This window comes from Stigmatopora argus, chromosome 12 (assembly GCF_051989625.1).
Source record: "Stigmatopora argus isolate UIUO_Sarg chromosome 12, RoL_Sarg_1.0, whole genome shotgun sequence".
NCBI classification, from domain to species: Eukaryota; Metazoa; Chordata; class Actinopteri; order Syngnathiformes; family Syngnathidae; genus Stigmatopora; species Stigmatopora argus.
In genome coordinates, this window is record NC_135398.1 from 4,357,830 (window position 1) to 4,377,883 (window position 20,054).

Below are 20,054 nucleotides of genomic sequence, written 5' to 3' on the forward strand. Positions count from 1 at the left end.
ATTCATTGCAATACAGTTTGATACCAAACATTTTAATTGTTACGATGTCGTATGACTTGTTTTATTAGCTGTTGGGAAAGGACGAATGACTTGTTTTACCTGCTCAGGTGACATTGTGCTTCACGTATCCATGACAACCAGTCCTTCTTCTGATTAGGCCATTTCCACAATCAAAATACACCGACACACACGTAATATACACAACTACACAGCTCAGCCTTTGTCACCAGCATCTGAAACATGTCAAAAATGTGCAAATTTTGCAGCAAATTTTGTCAAGCCAACATTTTTCTTTCTATCATTTTCCCTGCGGCCTCTCAATTGCAAGGATTTCAATTTTTCATTTGTATTTTTTATTTTTTTGCAGAGTGTGCATGTTGAAAAGCAGTCCCATCAGTTGTCACTTTTATCCCAAGGCCCAGATGAAAAAGAAAATGTGTTTTGGGGTGTTTCAACAAGCATTGTGAAACGGTTGCTACGGTAACCCAGCAGGCTGCCAGCGTTCTCCTCATCTTAAGGCAACGGTGAAGGGATGGAGTGGATGCAATCTTTGGAATGCTGATGCTTTCATTTTTTGATAGCGCATATCCTCATTAAGGTCACAGGTATGCATGAGACTAACTAGTCGCTAACTAGTGGCATTCAAACAATCTAAAGCAAGGGTGTCAAACTCGGGTTGGTTCGCGGGCCACATTAACGTCAACTTGATTTCATGTGGGCCGGACCATTTTAGATATAATATTTAGATTTTTTTTTAGTTAGATTTAGTTTTTAATAGATCTAAAACAATGTTTATTTTAGCTTTTTATATATATTTTTAGATTTTATAAAATTATTTTTTGAACTAAAAACACAGAAAAAATGGATTAAAAAAATACAATTATTGATTTAAAAGGGGGAAAATCAGGAAATTTAATATACATCTATACTCTTCATTTTAATTTGATCCTAAAACAGAAAGTCAGCACTCATGATTTACTTTCTTGGGCCACACAAAATGATGCGGCGGGCCAGATTTGGCCCCCGGGCCGCCACTTTAACACGTGATCTAAAGTGTACTGTGTGTTAGGATGAGCAATTCACAAATTGTGATATAAAAAAAAACATAAATATTAGATACAATTCCTGTATTTTCTCCTAATAATTTCTAACTTAAAAAAAAGTTTCTATTGCCAACCACAGGATTTAAAAAAATAACTTTTGACGCCCTAAAAAACTGCCTTTTTCCACCTGAAAAGTCAACTTAGTGAAAACTTTATCATTAGATTCTTCCCAAAACAAATGCATAATAAACTATGAATGAGCAAAATTCAGGATATTTTCACCCAAAAAAGGACACGCTCCCGATAAAATTAATTTACATAATACATTCGAGTTTCATTTACATTATTTAATAAATAACAAATCAGATAGCCCAAATTCAAAGCGCTGAACCTCATTAATATGACGCAGTTTTGTAAAAAGAACTCACTCACCGTGCAGCACACACACCACAATTTTTGATGTTTATTCTTTGTCCCTCAAGAGATGACCTATATTATGTCGAGATGAAAGAAGAATTTTTCACACGGGTCTCGGTATAACGAGGCGCGAATAATCCCCGATTGCACAACTGCGGTCTTTTTGCCCTCACAGAAACAAAACAAAAACATGGCCACTTTGCTCAAGAGGATCCCAAAATAGTGCTGATTAAGGTTTTAATGAGTCCGAGCACATTCAGCTTTTCTTGAAAATTCTCTTAAAACTTCATCCTCAACTCCAAACTGTAAAATATATGTAATAATTTGGTTTTTAATTCACTTTCACCTTGTTTCGGCCCATCTGTCCCATTAGCATGAACAAAAAGACCCCATTTTTGTCGTGACTTTAAATGATTTAATACTGCAGTGAGACTTTCCCATGTAATTACACTCCCCTCTCAATTTGGCAAGAACTTGGATTTATTTCATGTGCAACCGACGCAGTCCAATAAGTCAATGCCGTCCTTCCAGTGATTATTTCCCAGCGTTCCACATTCCTGGATGTGTCAACAAATCCCACAAGGGGCCCATAAATGTCTTTGAGTAGCTTCAACAAAGCACTTGAATAGGCTTGACCTTCATCGTGGCGCCGGATGCGTAACCCGCTCGTAAATCAAACACCTGAGGTCTTGGCGGACCCCGTCCGGTTTAATGAGATGCGAGCGGCGCGGGCCGTGGAGACAGATGTCAGACGTTTGGGGGTTTGGGATGAGGGCAGCCATGCGTCTCTGGCATCAGGCCAGCACTGCTGGAAATGGAACAGGATGGTAATTGGCTTGCTTGGATGGAAACCCGGAAGTAAATGAAATCCAGACACGGTATATCCACACCTTGCGTTCTATATAATGGGATGGATTAGGTCAGAGGTCAAGACCAAACTTTTGGAATGGCATCACTCTAGGCACATTAGTAGAATCCAGTTTTTTTTCCAAGAAAACCAAAAAAAAATAAGTTACCGTATTTTCTGGACTATAAATTGCATTTTTTTCATAGTTTGGCTGCACTTGCGACTTATCTATGACCACCTACAGCAAGGGTGTTAGACTCGGGTTGGTTCGCGGGCCGCTTTAACGTCAACTTGATTTCACGTGGGCCGGACCATTTTAGATATATTTAGATTTTTTTTTAAATGGATTACTGGATTAAAATCCCTGAATATTCAGTTTTTTATAGATCTAAAACAATGTTTTTTTTTAGCTTTTATATATATATATATATTTTAGATTTTACAAAATTATTTTTGAACTAAAAACACAGAAAAAATGGATTAAAAAATTACAATTATTGATTTAAAAGGGGGAAAATCAAGAAATTTAATATACATCTATACTCTTCATTTTAATTTGATCCTAAAACAGAAAGTCGGCACTCATGATTTACTTTCCCGGGCCACACAAAATGATGCGGCAGGCCAGATTTGGCCCCCAGGCCACCACTTTGACACATGTGACTTACAGCCTGTTATGTTGTGTGTTTTTTTAGGCTATAATTTTCTGCTGGTTGTTTTCCATTTCACTATTCCTATATTTGTTCTTGATTTCTGATATTTAAAAAATTACCCTCCTAAAAATGCAACTTATACTCCAGTGCGACTTATTAATATAAAGAGATTTTCCTCTTCATTGTGCATTGTTTGGCTGGTGCGAAAAAATACGGTCACATAATTTATTACCTTTTTTCCTCCAATTTGACAAGAAAATATACTTTATATCCAAGTATAAAATGAACATCAGTGGTCTTTTCAAATATATGATAACTATTTTACTCCTTTTGTTCTCTGGATATCGCCACAATGTGCCAAACAATCATCGATTAGCTGCTTGGTTACATACAGTGCACTGAGACTGGATTTGTTTTTGTCCTTTATTGACTGATAGACGCTTAAGATTGTCAGTCAAATTAACGTAAATCTTCCCCCTGGTTAAATACAGCAGACCAATGTCATTTACATCTTTTTAATACTCCACTGTTGCCCCCCAAACTCCCCCAGCCTTCACTCACTCATCGATTTACCGCAACTTCCACTGACGACGATAGTATCACTAGTACAAGTACATTTTTATGAAAATTTCTACTACTACTACCACCCTTAATACTACAAGTGAACCAAAATGTCCCATCGTTTAAAAAAAGTTTTTTTTTTAATTCAGAGAGCTTCTTTTGCTATCTTATACTACTACAATGCTCCCATAAATTTAATAATATAAAATAAAATAAACATAAAAGTCACAAATAAAATGAACAAATAGGTAAATAAGTAAATGATCATGTTTTCCAAATGTATTTAATTAAAGACGATTTTAAAAACGGAATCAAAAAGGTAACAGATAAAAGAATAAACTTAAATCAATGAATAACATAATAGATGAATAGAGTCAGAATATTTAATTAAAGACGGAATCAAAAAGGTAAGATAAAAGAATAAACTTAAATCAATGAATAACATAATAAATGAATAGAGTCAGAAAGCATAATCAAACAGACTCCAGTGTTTTTAATTTTTAAAAAAATCTAAACAATAAACAAATAATCCTAACTAATAACTTCAACACACTAACATTGACAACAATATTACATTAAACCTTCTAATGCATTAAATAATACTAAATAATACAGCATAAATAAATACGAGGCGGACCGGTGGAGCAAGTGTTTGGCGCGTCGGCCTCACAGCTCTGGGGTCCTGGGTTCAAATCCAGGTCATGTCCATCTATGTGGACTTTGCATGTTCTCCCTGGGCCTGCGTGGGTTTCCTCCAGGTACTCCGGTTTCCTCCCACATTCCAAAAACATGCACGGTAGGCTGATTGGACACTCTAAATTGCCCCTAGGCATTGGTATGAGTGTCCACGGTTGTCCGTCACTGGCCCGGGAGTCAGTTGGGATAGGCTCCGGCACCCCCTGCCACCCTAATGAGGATAAAGCGGTTCAGAAAATGACATGAGATAAATAAATACAAAAAGGAAACAATTGAGGAGGCTATTTTGACACCCTTATCTCTCTGCCTAGGAAGGACAATGCAAACACACAATTGGCTTTCTGGATGTGCAGAAGGATGCATTGCAGCCAAGTCATCATGCATAAAAGTCAGAAATGACAAATGTGCATCATGTGGAGAGGCTCCTGCTTAGCTCGACCCGCCCCTGCCCGCGTTGTCTGCCTCCCTTGCTTTTTTTTCCCTTCCCAAAAGCCTTTGAGCTTGTAGCGCATCCATTGTGAGCTCTCTCTCTCTCTCTCTCCCCTCCTTTCCCTCCCTTCTCCCCCCTCTTCCTCGCAGCTCCGCCGTCAAAGTGGCGCACATCGACGACGATGCCTTCTTATGAGGACGCCCCTAATTTCTAAAGCAGGTAAGCCTGATTGATACCCATTTTCCTCCAGCACGTCTTATTTTAATAAGAACACCCTGTTGGATTCCATAGCTTTTGCCGCATTCTAAGAAGACCGTGAACGCACCACGGTTCCGAGCGATGCAAACGAACTTTTTCCTCTTTTTTTTATTTTGCTTCTTAGGTGCGTTGTTCGTTTGCCATTTTTTTTTCCAAGTCCGTGTCTCGTGTATCCAAATTCGACCATGTTTGGATCGTCAAGTGCGTCGGTTCTGGACATTTTCAGGCACGAGCGCACATTTACATGACACACGAACAGATACATAACAGATACACTAAACAGATATGGCGCTATGTCAACAGAACATTACTGGAGCTACATTGCGCTAAAATAAAGACCCCCACTCCCCTTCCCCTTGTCTTCACCATTTCCCAACATATGGACCCGAACCTAGCTATTCAGACAATCCACACCCATTAATAATCTCCCATTTCATCATTAACCCCCTAATGAATACATAAAAAAATTAATGTGGTGCAAAAATTGGTTGGAAAAAATATTAATACACACCCTAGATAACATCTCCTCTATTCCCAGGCTAATTATTATGGAATAATTACAGAATAAGGCAGATCTCTGGTAATTAGACCTTACGCCACTAAACGAGACACTTCATTAGGTACGCCTGCATAAGCTAATGAGGTGTTTTTTTTTTGCTTAATTTGGAGATCAAATGATCTTTTTGATTGACACGTGTTATGGAAGTGCTGGATGAAAGGGCGTACGTAAGACGGGAAGGAGGGGGAGTGTGAGGATGCAAAAAGAAGGAGTCGGGGAACAGCGACTGAGATGGCAACCGTTTGGCGATAACCGTTATTTTTAAATGACGGCACGGTGGAAATGCACTCGTGCCAACAAACGCGACTTCAATTTGTTGTCTGTCACTTAAATGACTCGCTTGTTAAATCAGAGTTTTCCCATTGAAGTGAATGGAAATGCCTTGAATTTTACCAGCCTCTTAATTTAAACTGCAGGGACATTACATATGAGCTACTAGTGTCAAAAAGTGCTAATATGTACAGTTTTTCTTCATTTTACCCTCTCATGAGTAGAAATTGCAATGGAGTAACACATGGCAAATGTACATTTGTTACAATTCATAAAGTAGTAAACGGAAATTTATTATAGCTAATCACAATTACTTTATAATTTTAGATAATGCATGCATAGAATCAATCCTTATTGAATTTAGGGCTGACTTTTTGCTTTCCAAATGGGGTGCAGTCACTCTCTTTTAGTTTGAGAAGTAGTATTTATCTAGAACGATGCCATATGTAGTGTATCAACATATGAAAAAAAAATTAAATATTTTTCATATGATGCACTATTAAATCAGAATTTACAGTTCATCTGAAAAGGATTCCGATACACAATTATACCAAATTTCGGGAAGCTGCTAACAGTTTGCCACCTTGCTGTTAAATATTCTTTTCTGAATTGCTTATCCTCACAAAGTGTCACATGGGGTGCTGGAGCCTATCCTAGCTAACTACGGAGACCAGGCGGGAGACACCCTGAATCGGTCGCCAGCCAATCACAGAAAACACAGAGACGGACAACCATTCACGCTAGCTCACATACGTAGAGGCAATTTAGAACCAGTTAGTCTAGCATGCATGTTTTGGGGATGTGGGAGTAAACCGGAGTACCCGGAGAAAACCCACGCAAGCCCGGGGAGAACATGCAGACTCCTCACAGTGAGGACCAACCTGGAATCGAACCTTTAAACCCAGAACGCTGGCCGCCAGGCCGCCGTTAAAAATATTTCCATGATGGTGAGTTATCATTAATTATTCTTAGAAAGGGACAACAAGTTATAGTATACGAGGAGTCGACTGTTCAGGGGTTGTAATGGTGTACGTAAGTGTGTGGCTGTCATCTTTACACTGAAATCTATTCCGGAAGAGAGCACGAAGGACTGTGGGTGGGAGGGCGTAGGTGGTCTTCTGTCTGGATGCATCACATCCTCTGAAGCCCAGCTTGGAGATGTAAATATGTGTACATATTGGCATGTAAGAGCCAAGTGGGAAAATGTAGACTGTATTCCTACTTTTGGCTGCGTTGATCCAGTGGCATCCGATTGGCATTTTGATGACTAATATAGCTGAAGTGTTGCATTTTCTGCCTGTAGATCAAACGCAACTGGATTGATCGCCCACTCAAGCTAAAAGTAACCATTCGCAGTTCTATTTTTGCACCGTGTATGCTTGTAACATCCTCTCAACACCGATGATACACAGACCATATATGTATATCGATCGTACCTGTCAACTTATACCTTTTCCCCCATATTTTATACTTTTTTTTTCATCATTTCAAGTTAAGAACTTTTGTACGGGAAAAAAGTTTTTAAAAAATGATGTTTTTTGGTCAAATCGATCTCGTCTTCTCCTTTTTGGCTCTAATCCGGATCTTCTCGGTCACTGATAGCAGCGGAAAATGTCATTGTCGATTGCTAATGTTGTTGTGCTTTGAGAATGATATGTGGACGCACGTAGGTCACTTCAGCCTTTTCACTATATAAATATATAGCGCGTCAGTAAGCAATGTACCAAGACAGTCATGACTCGCTTGGTAAATCAGGGTTTTCCCATTGAAGTGAATGGAAATGCCTTGAGTTTTACCAGCCTCTTAATTTAAACTGCAGGGGAATATTACATATGAGCTGCTAGTGTCAAAAAGTGCTACATATGTACAGGCCCCTCAGCCCCTCGACAGTGGGACCCCACCTCCATCGCCACCTCCACGAGGAAATTGGAATCATTGGAATTATTGGATAACTTTATTCATCCCGTATTCGGGAAATTTTGTTGTCACAGTAGCAAGAGGGTGAGGATGCAAAAATAGGAAAGGCATTTTAGACATAAATAGATTGGTAATAAGTAAATAAATAAATAAATACATGAATAAATATATAAATAAATAAGTGTGTTGCTGATATATATATATATATATATATATATATATATATACACACACATACACATATATACATATAAGCACATATATACATACACATAGATGTACATGCATGCATACGGTAGGTCTTAACACTCAGCCATTTGTTTTGTTAAAGAGAAAATTTTAGACTTAAGTGCGCCTTATGTGAGTAAATATGTGCCATGCCGTGTTGTGTTTGTAATATTTTTTTTTATTGCTTAATAAGGGGAATTATTTATAAGGGGAGCAATTGGCCGAGGTTGACAGCTACGGTATCTAAGCATACATACACAAACAAAAATAATAACCTCCAATTTAATCATGGCCCCAAAGTGAATGTTCACACTAGCAGTAGTTTCCTTTGAACATCTGGTGGTGGAACCCTACTTCTTAATCCATCCATCCACTGTGAGGAATCAGGATTACACGTCTAATCTCTGGTTCACAGCAAGCGTCTGCCATCTGCCCGGCGTGGACCCTCATGTTCTTACTTGTGCTCCCCTTCCAGGTTGAGTGACAAGCCCGCTGCCCAAGCGCCGCCATGATCGCCACGGGCGGTCTGCTGCGGATGAACCGGCGCCAGGACTCCCTGCGCTCCAAGAACCGCGCCGAGAACAAGAAGAAGCGGAAATCCAAGAAGAAGAAGAAGACCGACGTGGTGGTGGTGAAGGGCAAGCTCAACCTATGCTCGCCAGCCGGCCTGGTGGCGGGCGTCGGGCTGTTGGTCCTCTTGGTGGGCGTCTCCATGGCCGTGCTGGGGTACTGGCCCAGCCAAAACCAGCAGCAGTACCAGGAGCGCCGCAGAACAGGGGTTCACCATGGCAGAATGAGTTACTCCCAAAGCCTCAACGTGTCCTCCGGCATGGGTGGAGATCCCCCTCAGCAAGTGAACCAGAGCCGCTCCAACATCAGCGACCTGGCTCCTTCGCCCTCCCGTTGCGGTCTCCTGTGCGACTTTCTGGACAACTACCTATACTCGGACAACCTCAAAGTTTTCGGACCGCTAGTGATGGGCATTGGGATTTTCCTCTTCATCTGCGCCAACGCCGTCCTTCACGAGAACCGGGACAAGAAAACCAAAATCATCAACCTGAGAGATATCTACTCCACGGTCATAGACCTGCACAGCATCCACGCCAAGGAATACTCGCCTCTTAACGGTTTGGTCAACTACACCCAGTCTAAGAGCGTGGAGGGTGGGTCGGGGGGCCAACCGGCGGGGCGCAGCTCCTGGCCCTCGTCGGCCGGACTGGGCAGCGACGAGGTCTTTCGACGTCCTTCGCGCAGCTGCTCCAAGGATGTCCAGACGTTCACGGACACGGTTTACAGCATCTACAAGGACTACAGCAATGGAGGCGAGGAGGCCCCTCAGCCCCGACAGTGGGATCCCACCTCCATCGTCACCTCCTCGGTCAACGCCTTCACCCTCCCGGTCATCAAGCTCAACAACTGCGAGGCGGAGGACGACGTGGTCATTGAAACGGAGAACGACCAAGAAGAAGCGCCGGTTAGCGAAGAGAAGACGAAACCGCCGTCCGAAAACACGCCTGCCGGCGAGCCGCCCAGCTTGTTTCTGCCCTCCCCGGTCGCTAGGGCGCTGGGTTCGCGGCTGTCCCTCAACTCCCTTACAGACCCGCCGAGGTCAGCGCGCCGGTGCAGCCTGTCGGTGACCACGTCCCACCAAGGCGAGAGGGGCAGGCGCTTCAGTTGCCCCCGTCTAGAGCGCACCAACAGTAAGGGCTACATCAAACTCAGCGACCTGGGGGGGGAATCCTTTGATGCGCCGGACATGTCGTCGGCCGGGGATGGCGAGCAGGAAGTCGTAGCTACAGACGGGGTCGATGGGGAAGAGGACGCTCAGGTACTGAAGGGACAAGTGACGGAATCGTGAAGAAAATCCTGATAAACTCGGACAAGAAGCCCCTTTCACACTCCTAAGGCATTTCATCAGCTTTGGTTTTCAGCAAGACGTTACATTTGATATGATTCACAATTACTTAACAGGTACACTGATTCACCTAATTAGATGCTTAAGAGCAACTGAGAAGACTGCCATTTTTTCTGAGGCAAAAAAGGGCGTGGCCTGCGATTCCTAGGTGTTAATAGACGTTATACTTGTGACAAGTCGACGTTTGTTTCATCCTAGCGCGTCGACCTCACAGTTCTGGGGTCGAGGGTTCGACCCCAGATGAGTCCTCACTGTGTGGAATTTGCATGTTCCCTCCAGGCTTGCGTGGGTTTTCTCTGGGTGCTCCGGTTTCCTCCCACATTCCCAAAACATGCAGGGTAGGCTGGTTGAATACTCGAAATTGCACCCAAGTATGGTTGGTTGTCCGTCTCCTTGTGCCCAACAATTGGCCAGCCACCTATTTAGGGTGATTGAAGTCAACTGGGATGGTACTCGGACGTTTGGTCGCCGGATGTTTGGTCGCCGGACGTTTGACAACATGACAGAGAGTTTACTGTTGAAACCAACTCTCAAAATTATATTCATGAGAGAGAGAGTTTAATATCTAAATATCTACTGTTGAAACCAGCTCTCAAAATTATATTCACCCAGGCGACCAAACGTCCAGCGACCAAACGTCCGGGCGACCAAACCTCCGGCGACCAAACGTCCGGGCGACCAAACGTCCGGTCACGAACTGGGATAGGCTTCAGCGCCCCCTGTGAGCCTAAGCGGTTCAGAAAATGAAGACTTTTCACTGTCCAGCAGTAGGGCCTGTGAATTTGGAGTGGTGGTACAAGCCTTCAAAAAAAAAAATCACTGACGCAATGTCAGTTGTCCAATGTCCATTTTGCAGATTAACCTCAATCCCACATCTATAATGGCCAGTGTGAAAGGGGCCACTGTCCACATCTTTACTTCATCCGGTCAAGAGATGAGCCTCTACTTTATCACCAAGACTCAAGGGCAAGGAGCCTCCTATTTCGCACATGCCACAACTCAACTGTTATGATGTGATTTTTCTATATTTTTTTTCAATGTAGCAAGAGCAATACTAAAGACCTTTTGAAGGGTTTGTAAACAAACATCAGGATTGGATACTGGCTTTGTTTCTTTTTGTTTTGGTATCAACAGAGAGGCAGAACAAAACAGAAGCACAGCTTGGAGCCGTGCAGACCTGATTCAAAGGCAGAATCATCTGTAGCAGCAAAACTGAAACCGTCTACACATGCCTAGAGGAATCTCAGGTAGGTGTTTGATATAGGAGCCAACGTGGACCTTGGTGAGAGGACCGTGTCTTACCCGCACACATTTTGGACTAACTTTTGAACTTGGACACCCAAGCACTTGTCCCATTTTGGCCCGCTTCCCCAAGACTCTGTAGGCCTTCCCTTTTGTGCACAAGCGAATGCGAAGTAGATGGTTTGCGCCGAATAGTTTCACTTGCATCATGGTAAACCATTAAAAGATGAAGAAACATGTTTTAGAGTCGTTTTGTATGTCAGCTTGGTCTGCATCGTCGCACTTTAGATGGGCCGGACTGGTTTATTTTTGCTCAAAAACTAACAAAACTGAATGAACTGAGGCGATGTTTATTATCTCTGGATTGGGAAAACTTTTGGGTTCTCTTTGCAAACGGTTGAGCGAGGTTTTACTTTTACGTAACTTGGATAGTTTTATAATCAACCAAATCCTTCAATTTTAAATTTGATGGAGAGTTGGTTTGTAAGGAGATTTATGTGATTCTTATTGCTCTTTTCTGTAATCTGAATCTAGGTCTTTGTTTTGTTTGTGTGTTTTCCCCCACATTTTAGGATAGTAATTCATGTGTAGGCGTTAGAAGGAGCAATACTAAATATGTAAAGAAAAGATGTGACTTTATGCAGAATTGCCTTTGGAATTTTTCCATTTCATACAATTAATATGAGCTTTGCAGCTGGGTTTCTCATCCATCATTCATAACACCCTCCAAAATTGGACTTCAGATACCATTTCAATTTCTACATTATTTATTATTATTATTATTTATCCAACATCATCATATGTTGATGTATATGTCACAATGTATGGTTTCAATACATTTAGAGCACCTATATGGTGATAAAACTTCCTGCACTTTATAGCTTATAGGACAAATTCAAGAGTTGCACTAAAATGTTGCATAAATGTGTGATATCATAAAGAATAGAAGCAGTGTGTAAAATTGTCTAAAAACTTATTTGCAGCTTGACTGCTCTCCAGTGGCAAAAAAGGGAAAATAATCATAGATAAAACCGTTCTTTAAGTCTCCTACAGGTGTCAGTAGAGTTGTGAAATAACCAAGGGGGCGTTTCGAGGATGGATTGGAGGCGGGGTTACAGTCGCTTTGGTCCCGCCCACTGTTGAGGGTTCCTCTTGGCTCTCAAGTGAAAGCAGCTGACTTTTTAGGACCCTTTCTTTTCACAGCCGGGAGCCTCCAACGCAGCCTGGGATTCTTTTTGGAAAAAGTCAGGTATTATAATTATATATATTTATTTTTTTAAATGTTTGTTTCAGAGGTTATGCACACAAATATGTTTAACAAAGTTGTTTTTATGACATGTTTCTCCACCCTGAACATGAATACAAACAGACGCTCATGATTTTATTTTAAATGTATGTTTGTTCTGTTGCTGGGTACCCTTGACTTACCGTGACTGACCACTCTTCTCATGCCTGCGACCCCCCGCCCCCATCTTCTGCTATCCTGGAATGTGAAATGGTGAGTCTTCATTCATTCATAGGAGAAAAATAGACACGAGGGTATGCTCACATGTCATGTCTACTGTCAACAAGTGGATATAAATATGTAGATATGTGGAGATATGTTAGGGACATTGATTCAATTGTTGATTTGGGAGTGGCCCACCTGTGCCCCTCTGTGATTAAAAAAAAAATGCATTGAATATTAAAGGGGGTAATATGTAGAGTAACAAAATAGTCGTTTAATTATAATTTTGAACATTTTGACAACATTTTATACTTTCGAAATGACGGAATAGTGGTTAGCATGTTGCTTCAGGGCTCTGAGATCAAGGGTTGAATCCCTATGACGCTTCTGAGAATGAGTGCTACAGAAGATAAATGAATGAACATTATTAACAAAAAAAATCCTTTCATTAACATTTCAATGTGAAAAAATAAAGCAAATGTATTTGAAAAGCACAATTAAACACAAGTTTATTCAACGTGCATCACGTGAAAATCCAAAAATGCTAATTAAAAAATAAACAAATCACCAAGATATTTGAAAAAAAACCAAAAATGGAAACAGGCAAAACAATCCAAAAGTTAATTAAAAGCAATAGTCATATAACTTGAAATTTCAACTACTATATGGGAAATTATGAAGATTTAAAAATAGATAGTAAAAATATCCCATTGTAAACGCTTTCAAATATTTTTTTCTCCATTAAAACAGTATATTTACATATAAATAGACAGCAAAACATGCGACAGGTCACATTGATCCACAAGAATGAGTCTTTCTGGTGTGTAGTAAGTATAGTGAGTGCTGAACAGACGTCTTTTACACACATGATCAGATGTTTCCTGTGGAAAAGGGAATGCTCAGCGTGTGCGCTTCCTCTCACCACAATAGAAACCGTGAATGAATCAATAAGTTCAAAAAGTTATTGCCGACGTATTTTATTTTTTTATTGCCGTGTCATGTGTCAGCAGACACGTGGACCTTCTGCTGGTTTATGAGTGAAGTGGAATGATGAAGGTGAATGTACAGGGCCAGACAGATAAAAGTAGGGCAAAGTCCGTGAGAGTTGTGTTTGCAGAGTTTAAACGACAAAATATTTTCCTTTTTCTTTTTAAAACAGTGATTATTTTCAGATATAAGTATTTCATACCTGCCAACTTATACATTTTTTCCCGTATTTTATAAGTTTGTTGATCATTTCAAATTGTGTACAGCGTATTTTTATGGGGAATTGCAATCATTAATTAGGGGAGCAATTGGCCAAGATTGACAGGTATGAAATTAGTCAAAATATTGGAAGTAATGCGATATGAGCAAGCTCTGGAATACCTTGTGTTTGACAGTTTGGCATTCTTTGTTACTGGTTTAACTGTCGGAAACGTGATTTGGAAGCAAGCCAGTCTCAAAAGTGCACAAGATGCCCCTAAGGCTCATGGGAGATATCGCTTATGACTCAATCCCATCGAGTAGTGCGCTAAACCAGTTACAAAAGACGTTATCACACAACGTAGCGCCGCCAGAAACGCGAGCTGGGTATTTTTAGTGGGAATAAGGATTAGCCAGGGATTGGGATAGTAATGAAAACATGAAAACACGTGTTCGGTTGATTAAAGACTCAAGTTTTATAAAGATGTCTCCCAAAGAATGTAGAATATGCAAGGTTAGGTCATTTGGATTCACTGATGACAAAATAGTTGTCCATGTTTAGGAAAAAAGTAACGTTAAGTCACAAAATTTGTCAATTGTGATTGGTTTTTATGTTCAAAATTAATGACTGGAATCTAATTGGTTGTTCTGCAAACGTTTTAATAGTTTAGTAGTCAATGTCACTCTCAAAACTGTAACCCCGGTTGAAGATCAAGTTATTCCATTAACGGCAGCAGTTTTTTTTGTTTTTTTTTAGACCCTCCCTTTCCTTTAAAACGGCTTCTTCTACAATCACAATCAATAAACGAGTCACTTTCCAAAGGTTGCAAAAACATTTTTTACAACTGCTTGCGATAAGACTTTCCTTATGCTGACTGTGTCTTCACAGGTTTGTTCCTCAAAGCAGAGGTTAGATGTGAGACCTTTGGCCTAGTTTGTAGCATCCAAATTGGGTTTTAATGTTGCCATTTGTGCGCTCGATAACCCGGTTGCGGAATGGAGCTGGATGCTAGGGGGCGCTGGCTTTGGAAATTGGAGGTGGAACGAAAACAAGCGGGATGTGGGCTAACTTGTTCGAAGTTCATCCAGTTCATGACACAGCCGCCAAGTTCATGCAAAGTGGTTCGGTTTTGGAAGAAAGATGACCTCAGAGTTGTGGACAGAGGGTGGGATTGGTTTGTTGGCAGATTTTTCTGATGTCGGGGCGTGGGATTGTTTGTTTTTCAAACATGGTGAGTTAGTTTTTTGACTCCCGATCCAAGCCGATTTGTCTCAAGATATGTTTTGCCGATACCGATTGGGTGCCGAAGCCTATAGGTGGTTTGTTCAAGTACAAAGATAATGCCGTAAACATGAGTGGTTTAAGGTTAAACTAGGTCAAGGTGGCAGATGAACAGCAGTGCAAGAATAGGGAAGTGTGCATGCAGCAAAAAAGTGAAGCGTTAAGCAGCCACATAAGCTAAGCGGAGTTCGCACGTCACATGTCGTGTGTCATTGTGCTGAGCCAGCGTGTGATGAGGCATTGATCTGCTCACGTGTACACTTTTACCTGTAACAAGTCACTATGCACATCTGACTCATATAGTTGATTGCGATTGTGCTCTTATCATTTGTATTTGCATTATTTTTATCACTGTTTGTAAGTGGAAGTTTGACCACTTTCCCTTTGGGTTGGAGTGGATTTTTAGTATAGTAGTTGTTTGTTCGCTTGATAGGTATTTTGATAGAATTTGGGGCTCAGGTGAAGTATTTTGATTGAAAATTTGAAGCACATTGGTTAAATCTTGATTGCTTGTGGACTGATCACAGCATCAAAGTCAAGTATTTGCTAAAAAAGATTGTGATCGTCTTCCTTAACCCTAGAATGGTAACCCTCTATTTCAGGGGTTACCTTTCACGCTTCTCAAATAGAGGGTTACCATGGTTACTGAGGGAAAAAAATGGGTCCTAAGCAAGACGGTGCATGAAGGGTACCCATTTTTCCCCGGTAACCATGGTAACCCTCTATTTCGGAAGCGGGAAAGGTAACCCCTGAAATAGAGGGTTACCGTTCTAGGGTTAAATTAGGCAGTTTAGCATTTGATGTCACCTTGCCAAATCAACACAGTTAAGAGTTAATTATTTAAAAAAAAGACATTGCATCATCGTAATAATGACACTGCAGTGTACTTATTATTGCTTTGTGGGATTACATGGGTATTTTGTTCCCTTGTCCGTCTGCTGGCAGGCCTCGTTTCAATGTGCTTGTTTTATGATCCATGCTACAATTAGCTTGACTTAAGAGTCACCAACTTTGTTGCTGTTCACAAAATTAATGTGCTAAACCGGACAGTTAATCTGACCGGGATGGGTATGTGCTGTCGCGCAGTGTGTCGCCAATTATATGAAATAAAAGTCAAATGTTTGACCAAGTTGGGTCAGGCAAGGACCCTCTGGGAGGCAGAAGGCAAATAGGCACAAAAACACCCAGAGGGAACAACCTCATTAGAAACCTACGTTGGCATATCTGCGTGCTAACGAGCACGCGCTTCGACCATCTCGTGGCGGTGCATTTGTGTATTTGTCGTCGGATGTTTGTCACACTTTTGTTTTCTTGTGTGAATAATTTCCATTAGACAGTGGTGAGCATGTCTGGCTCACAGTTGTGTGTGGGTTTTATCCGGGTATTCCATCTTCTGAGGCTGGCAGGCTGATTGAACCTAACTTGTCCCTGGACATGAGTGTGTGAGTCAATAGTTGTTTGTCTCCTTGTGTCCTGCAATTGGCTAGCAACCTATTCAGGTGTACCCTGCCTACTTAGTTAAAATATATGTACTAGTTATTTAAGAATGTGATTATAAGATTCTGTAACCAATAATTTGTGAGATAAATCAATACATTGAATGAATGCATTTTAATAAGAGGAAAACGTCTCAAATAAATCAATACATTGAATGAATGCATTTTAACAAGAGGAAAATGTCACAAATAAATCAATACATTGAATGAATGCATTTTAACAAGAGGAAAACGTCACAATTATTACAAAAACGTCACATTTGTAATTTTACCATTTCAAAGACATAGTCTATGAAAATAACCAGATTACTATTACATAAGTAATGAGTAGTAAATGTTCATGTTTTTAATGCATCCATTGAACGCACCGCCGAATATAAAGGGATACTTGGTGACGTCAGTCATTTGTATCATTCACCCTCGACCCATTAATTGGTTGCGCGTGCGCGCTAGCAGACGCGTGATTTCGCGCACGTGTGTGCGTGAGTTCCGAGTATGGGCTTCGATTTCCCACAATTCTCCTCTCGGCAGCACAGCGAAGGGGCGGAGGGTGAACGCATGAACCGGGGTAGCGCGGCAGTTCAGTCGGGGAACCCAAGCCCACGCACGGCGTCTTCAACTCGCGTAACCAGGCCGGCGAGGAACGTCTTCCTTCTGGTAAATGACAACATTTTTGTCACCTTTTTCTATGTCTCGTCGTTATAAATGGAAGGGAACTCAACGTCACGTCATAGGCGCCGCTTTCTGGGTCGCGATCGCACGTAGGTGACAAACAATGATGTTTATACCCGAAAAGCAGCGTCCAAATTCTGCATATGTTGCACTGAAACGTTACCGTCGAGGCTAAAGCTACTTAGCTATCGGACTTGGGCCACTTTAAAGGTGAGCTAGCTTGCTTACGGTCTGGTCTACAGGCGAAAGGAAAACAATCTGGAGCTTTTAGAATGACGCCCCCGGTTGTGGGCCGGCCCCCGCGGGCTAGCGAGCGGGGTTGGAATTTGGAAGGTTATCGGCGGCCAGGACGGCACACATTGTGGGGCTGTTTTTGATCTGCACTGCGGGTAGGCGTGGTCAGGGTGACACTCGCTCGGCGTGGCCCCTTTTCGCATCCTCGCATCCCTCCGGTAGCTCGGATCTGTTCGAGTCCCAGAACAGGCTGCCTTCTGAGAGCCACACTGTCCCGTTGTTGTTCAACATTGTAGGCCTTATTGTTCCTTCATCTGTATAATGAGTGTATTTCTGTATTTCTTTGTCGATGCCTTTGACATTTTGTGATGTTTCTGTGGCTGATTAAGGACCATTCCTATTCAATAAGTTACAACTTTAAAGGGATCTGACTTTTCTTTAAGTTTTCAGGAGTTGTAGGCAAAAACTCGAGTTCCGAGTGGGTTGATCGCAATAGTCAAAAGTTGCGTCGATCTGGTTATGCATTCATTTTCTGAGCCGCCTAGTCTTAAGGGGGATGTCTAAAATGGATTTCCTATTTCTGCATCCTCACCCTCTTGCTACTGTGACAACGAAATTTCCCGAATACGGGATGAATAAAGTTATCCAATCCAATCCAATGCTGGAGCCGATCCCAGCAGCTGCAGTAGAAACAAGAATTATTGCGCTGAACTGTGCTCGTGACAGGCGAGTGAGGTTTGATTCAGTTTGATTCAGCATTTTTGGTACTATATGTCCCTGCAAATCTGTCCCACTTAAGTCACATGTACATTATGCTAGTGGAAAAGTTGTACAATTAATTAATGTATGATGGCAGTTTCACTTCATTTTTAGTTTCATCTTCTGAACCGCTTTATCCTCATTAGGGTCGTGGGGGGTGCTAGAGCCCATCCCAGCCTACTTCAGGCCAGAAGCAGGGGACACCCTGTATGGGTGGCCAGCCAATCACAGGGCACAAGAAGACAGACAACCATTCACACTCACACTCATACATAGGGGCAATTTAGAGTGTCCAATCAGCCTACCATGCATGTCTTTGGAATGTGGGAGGAAACCAGAGTTCCCGGAGAAAATCCACGCAAACTCCACATATGTGGACCGACCTGGCTTTGAACCTAGGACTCCCACTGTGAGGCAGACGCGCTAACCACTCAGCTGTCGGGCCGCCCTAATGGGAGTTTCAATTATTCCCAATTTGATACGGGAATAATAGTTTAGCAATCCGCCAAAATCAGTCAAATGGCATCTAAATCAGGATCAGGACTGTATGAATACCTCTGTTTGATGTAAAAAGAGTGAGATTGTGCCTGGCGACCAGTCTAGGGTGTCGTCTTGATGTCTGTTGGGATAATCTCCAGCACCCCGCGACTCTGACAAGGATAAGCAGTGTTGAAAATGAATGAATAAACGTCAGTGAATGGATTCTGTAATAATCTCATCAAGAGAGACAAGAAAACAGGTTGTTTTGGGCTAAGCAAATCAATTGCGCAGCCCTCCTGCTTCCAATTCAGACCACTTAAAAGCACTTTGGGGATCTGGAAACTCTCCCTCCAAAAGTCCAGACCAGCAACATGGTTTCCTGTTACATCGGCTGGAATTGTGCACAGCAGCTGGCGGCCCGTTTCGGGAGGGGCCGGCTTCGCATATGGCCAAAGTGTCGTGTCAGAAAAATGCCGCCAATGTAACCTCGGTGCGCCTCAGGGGTCCGAACGAGTGTGGTGGATCGGAGGTCCAGCTGTGTTGTACTCCAACTAATGGCACCTAACACAGATGGCCAGACAGGATCTTTTGCGTATATGTCACGTGATCGCAAATGGACCTTTCTAATTGAGATCCATCCTATAGCTATGAGATTCTCAGTGACACTTACAATATAGCGATATACCGTAAGTGAAGGTCTATGTAATGTGTCAAAGTGGTGGCCCCGGGGCCAAATCTGGCCCGCCGCATCATTTTGTGTGGCCCGGGAAAGTAAATCATGAGTGCCGACTTTGTGTTTTAGGATCAAATTAAAATGAAGAGTATAGATGTATATTAAATTTCCTGATTTTCCCCCTTTTTAAATCAAGAATTGTAATTTTTTAATCAATTTTTTCTGTTTTTAGTTCAAAAATTATTCTGTAAAATCTAAAAATATATTTAAAAAAGCTAAAATAAACATTGTTTTAGATCTATAAAAAAACTGAATATTCAGGGCTTTTAATCAAGTTCTTTTAATCCATTTATTTTAAAAAATCTAAATATTATATCTAAAATGGTCCGGCCCACGTGAAATCAAGTTGACGTTAAAGCGGCCCGCAAACCAACCCGAGTCTGACACCCTTGGTCTATGCTTTGGTGTACTGCTGCCTCTGATCAGTTTCTCTGGGATTATTTTGGCATCAAGCAAAAATTTAATGGTTCCCTGGTGATGCTTTGTTTCCAAGGGGGTGTTTTGGGTGTGGCTATGTTTATTGCCTCATTGCCTTTTTAAGCAGGATGACCACTGAAAGTAAATTAATTCAGTTGTTTATCAATTTTTTCTAATTTAAAACTGAAAAAAATGTGACGTTCTCGCTCATTTCCTCCATCATAGAACTCGTCACTCCCTGTTTCCAGCGAATACATTACGCCCAATGAAATCAAATTATGGGCCATCCCTTATTTCAACATATTTTTGCCTT

General features: G+C 41.6%; 2 protein-coding genes across 17 annotated transcripts in view; both read left to right on the forward strand.

Annotated features, from left to right (window-relative positions):
- tmem200cb (transmembrane protein 200C, genome duplicate b) overlaps positions 1-10,428 on the forward strand; it is a 15,584-nt gene extending 5,156 nt beyond the window's left edge. Inside the window, exons 2-4 of one of the 2 annotated variants that reach the window (XM_077614994.1) lie at positions 368-524; positions 4,529-4,866; positions 8,355-10,428. In XM_077614994.1, the coding sequence (XP_077471120.1) occupies positions 8,388-9,737 (1,350 nt within the window). In that variant the 5' untranslated portion in view covers positions 368-524; positions 4,529-4,866; positions 8,355-8,387 and the 3' untranslated portion in view covers positions 9,738-10,428. The remainder of the gene's footprint in view (positions 1-367; positions 525-4,528; positions 4,867-8,354) is intronic. The other variant, XM_077614995.1, reaches the window with a different exon arrangement.
- Positions 10,429-10,443: 15 nt separating this feature from the next.
- epb41l3b (erythrocyte membrane protein band 4.1-like 3b) overlaps positions 10,444-20,054 on the forward strand; it is a 32,674-nt gene continuing 23,063 nt past the window's right edge. For 4 of the 15 annotated variants that reach the window (XM_077614985.1, XM_077614987.1, XM_077614989.1 and 1 more), the window contains exon 1: positions 16,864-17,103. The gene's annotated coding sequence lies outside the window, so the exon portion shown is untranslated. Of the gene's footprint in view, positions 11,042-12,239; positions 12,286-12,337; positions 12,535-16,861; positions 17,104-20,054 lie in introns of those variants that run through there. The other 11 variants (XM_077614975.1, XM_077614980.1, XM_077614979.1 and 8 more) reach the window with 6 other exon arrangements.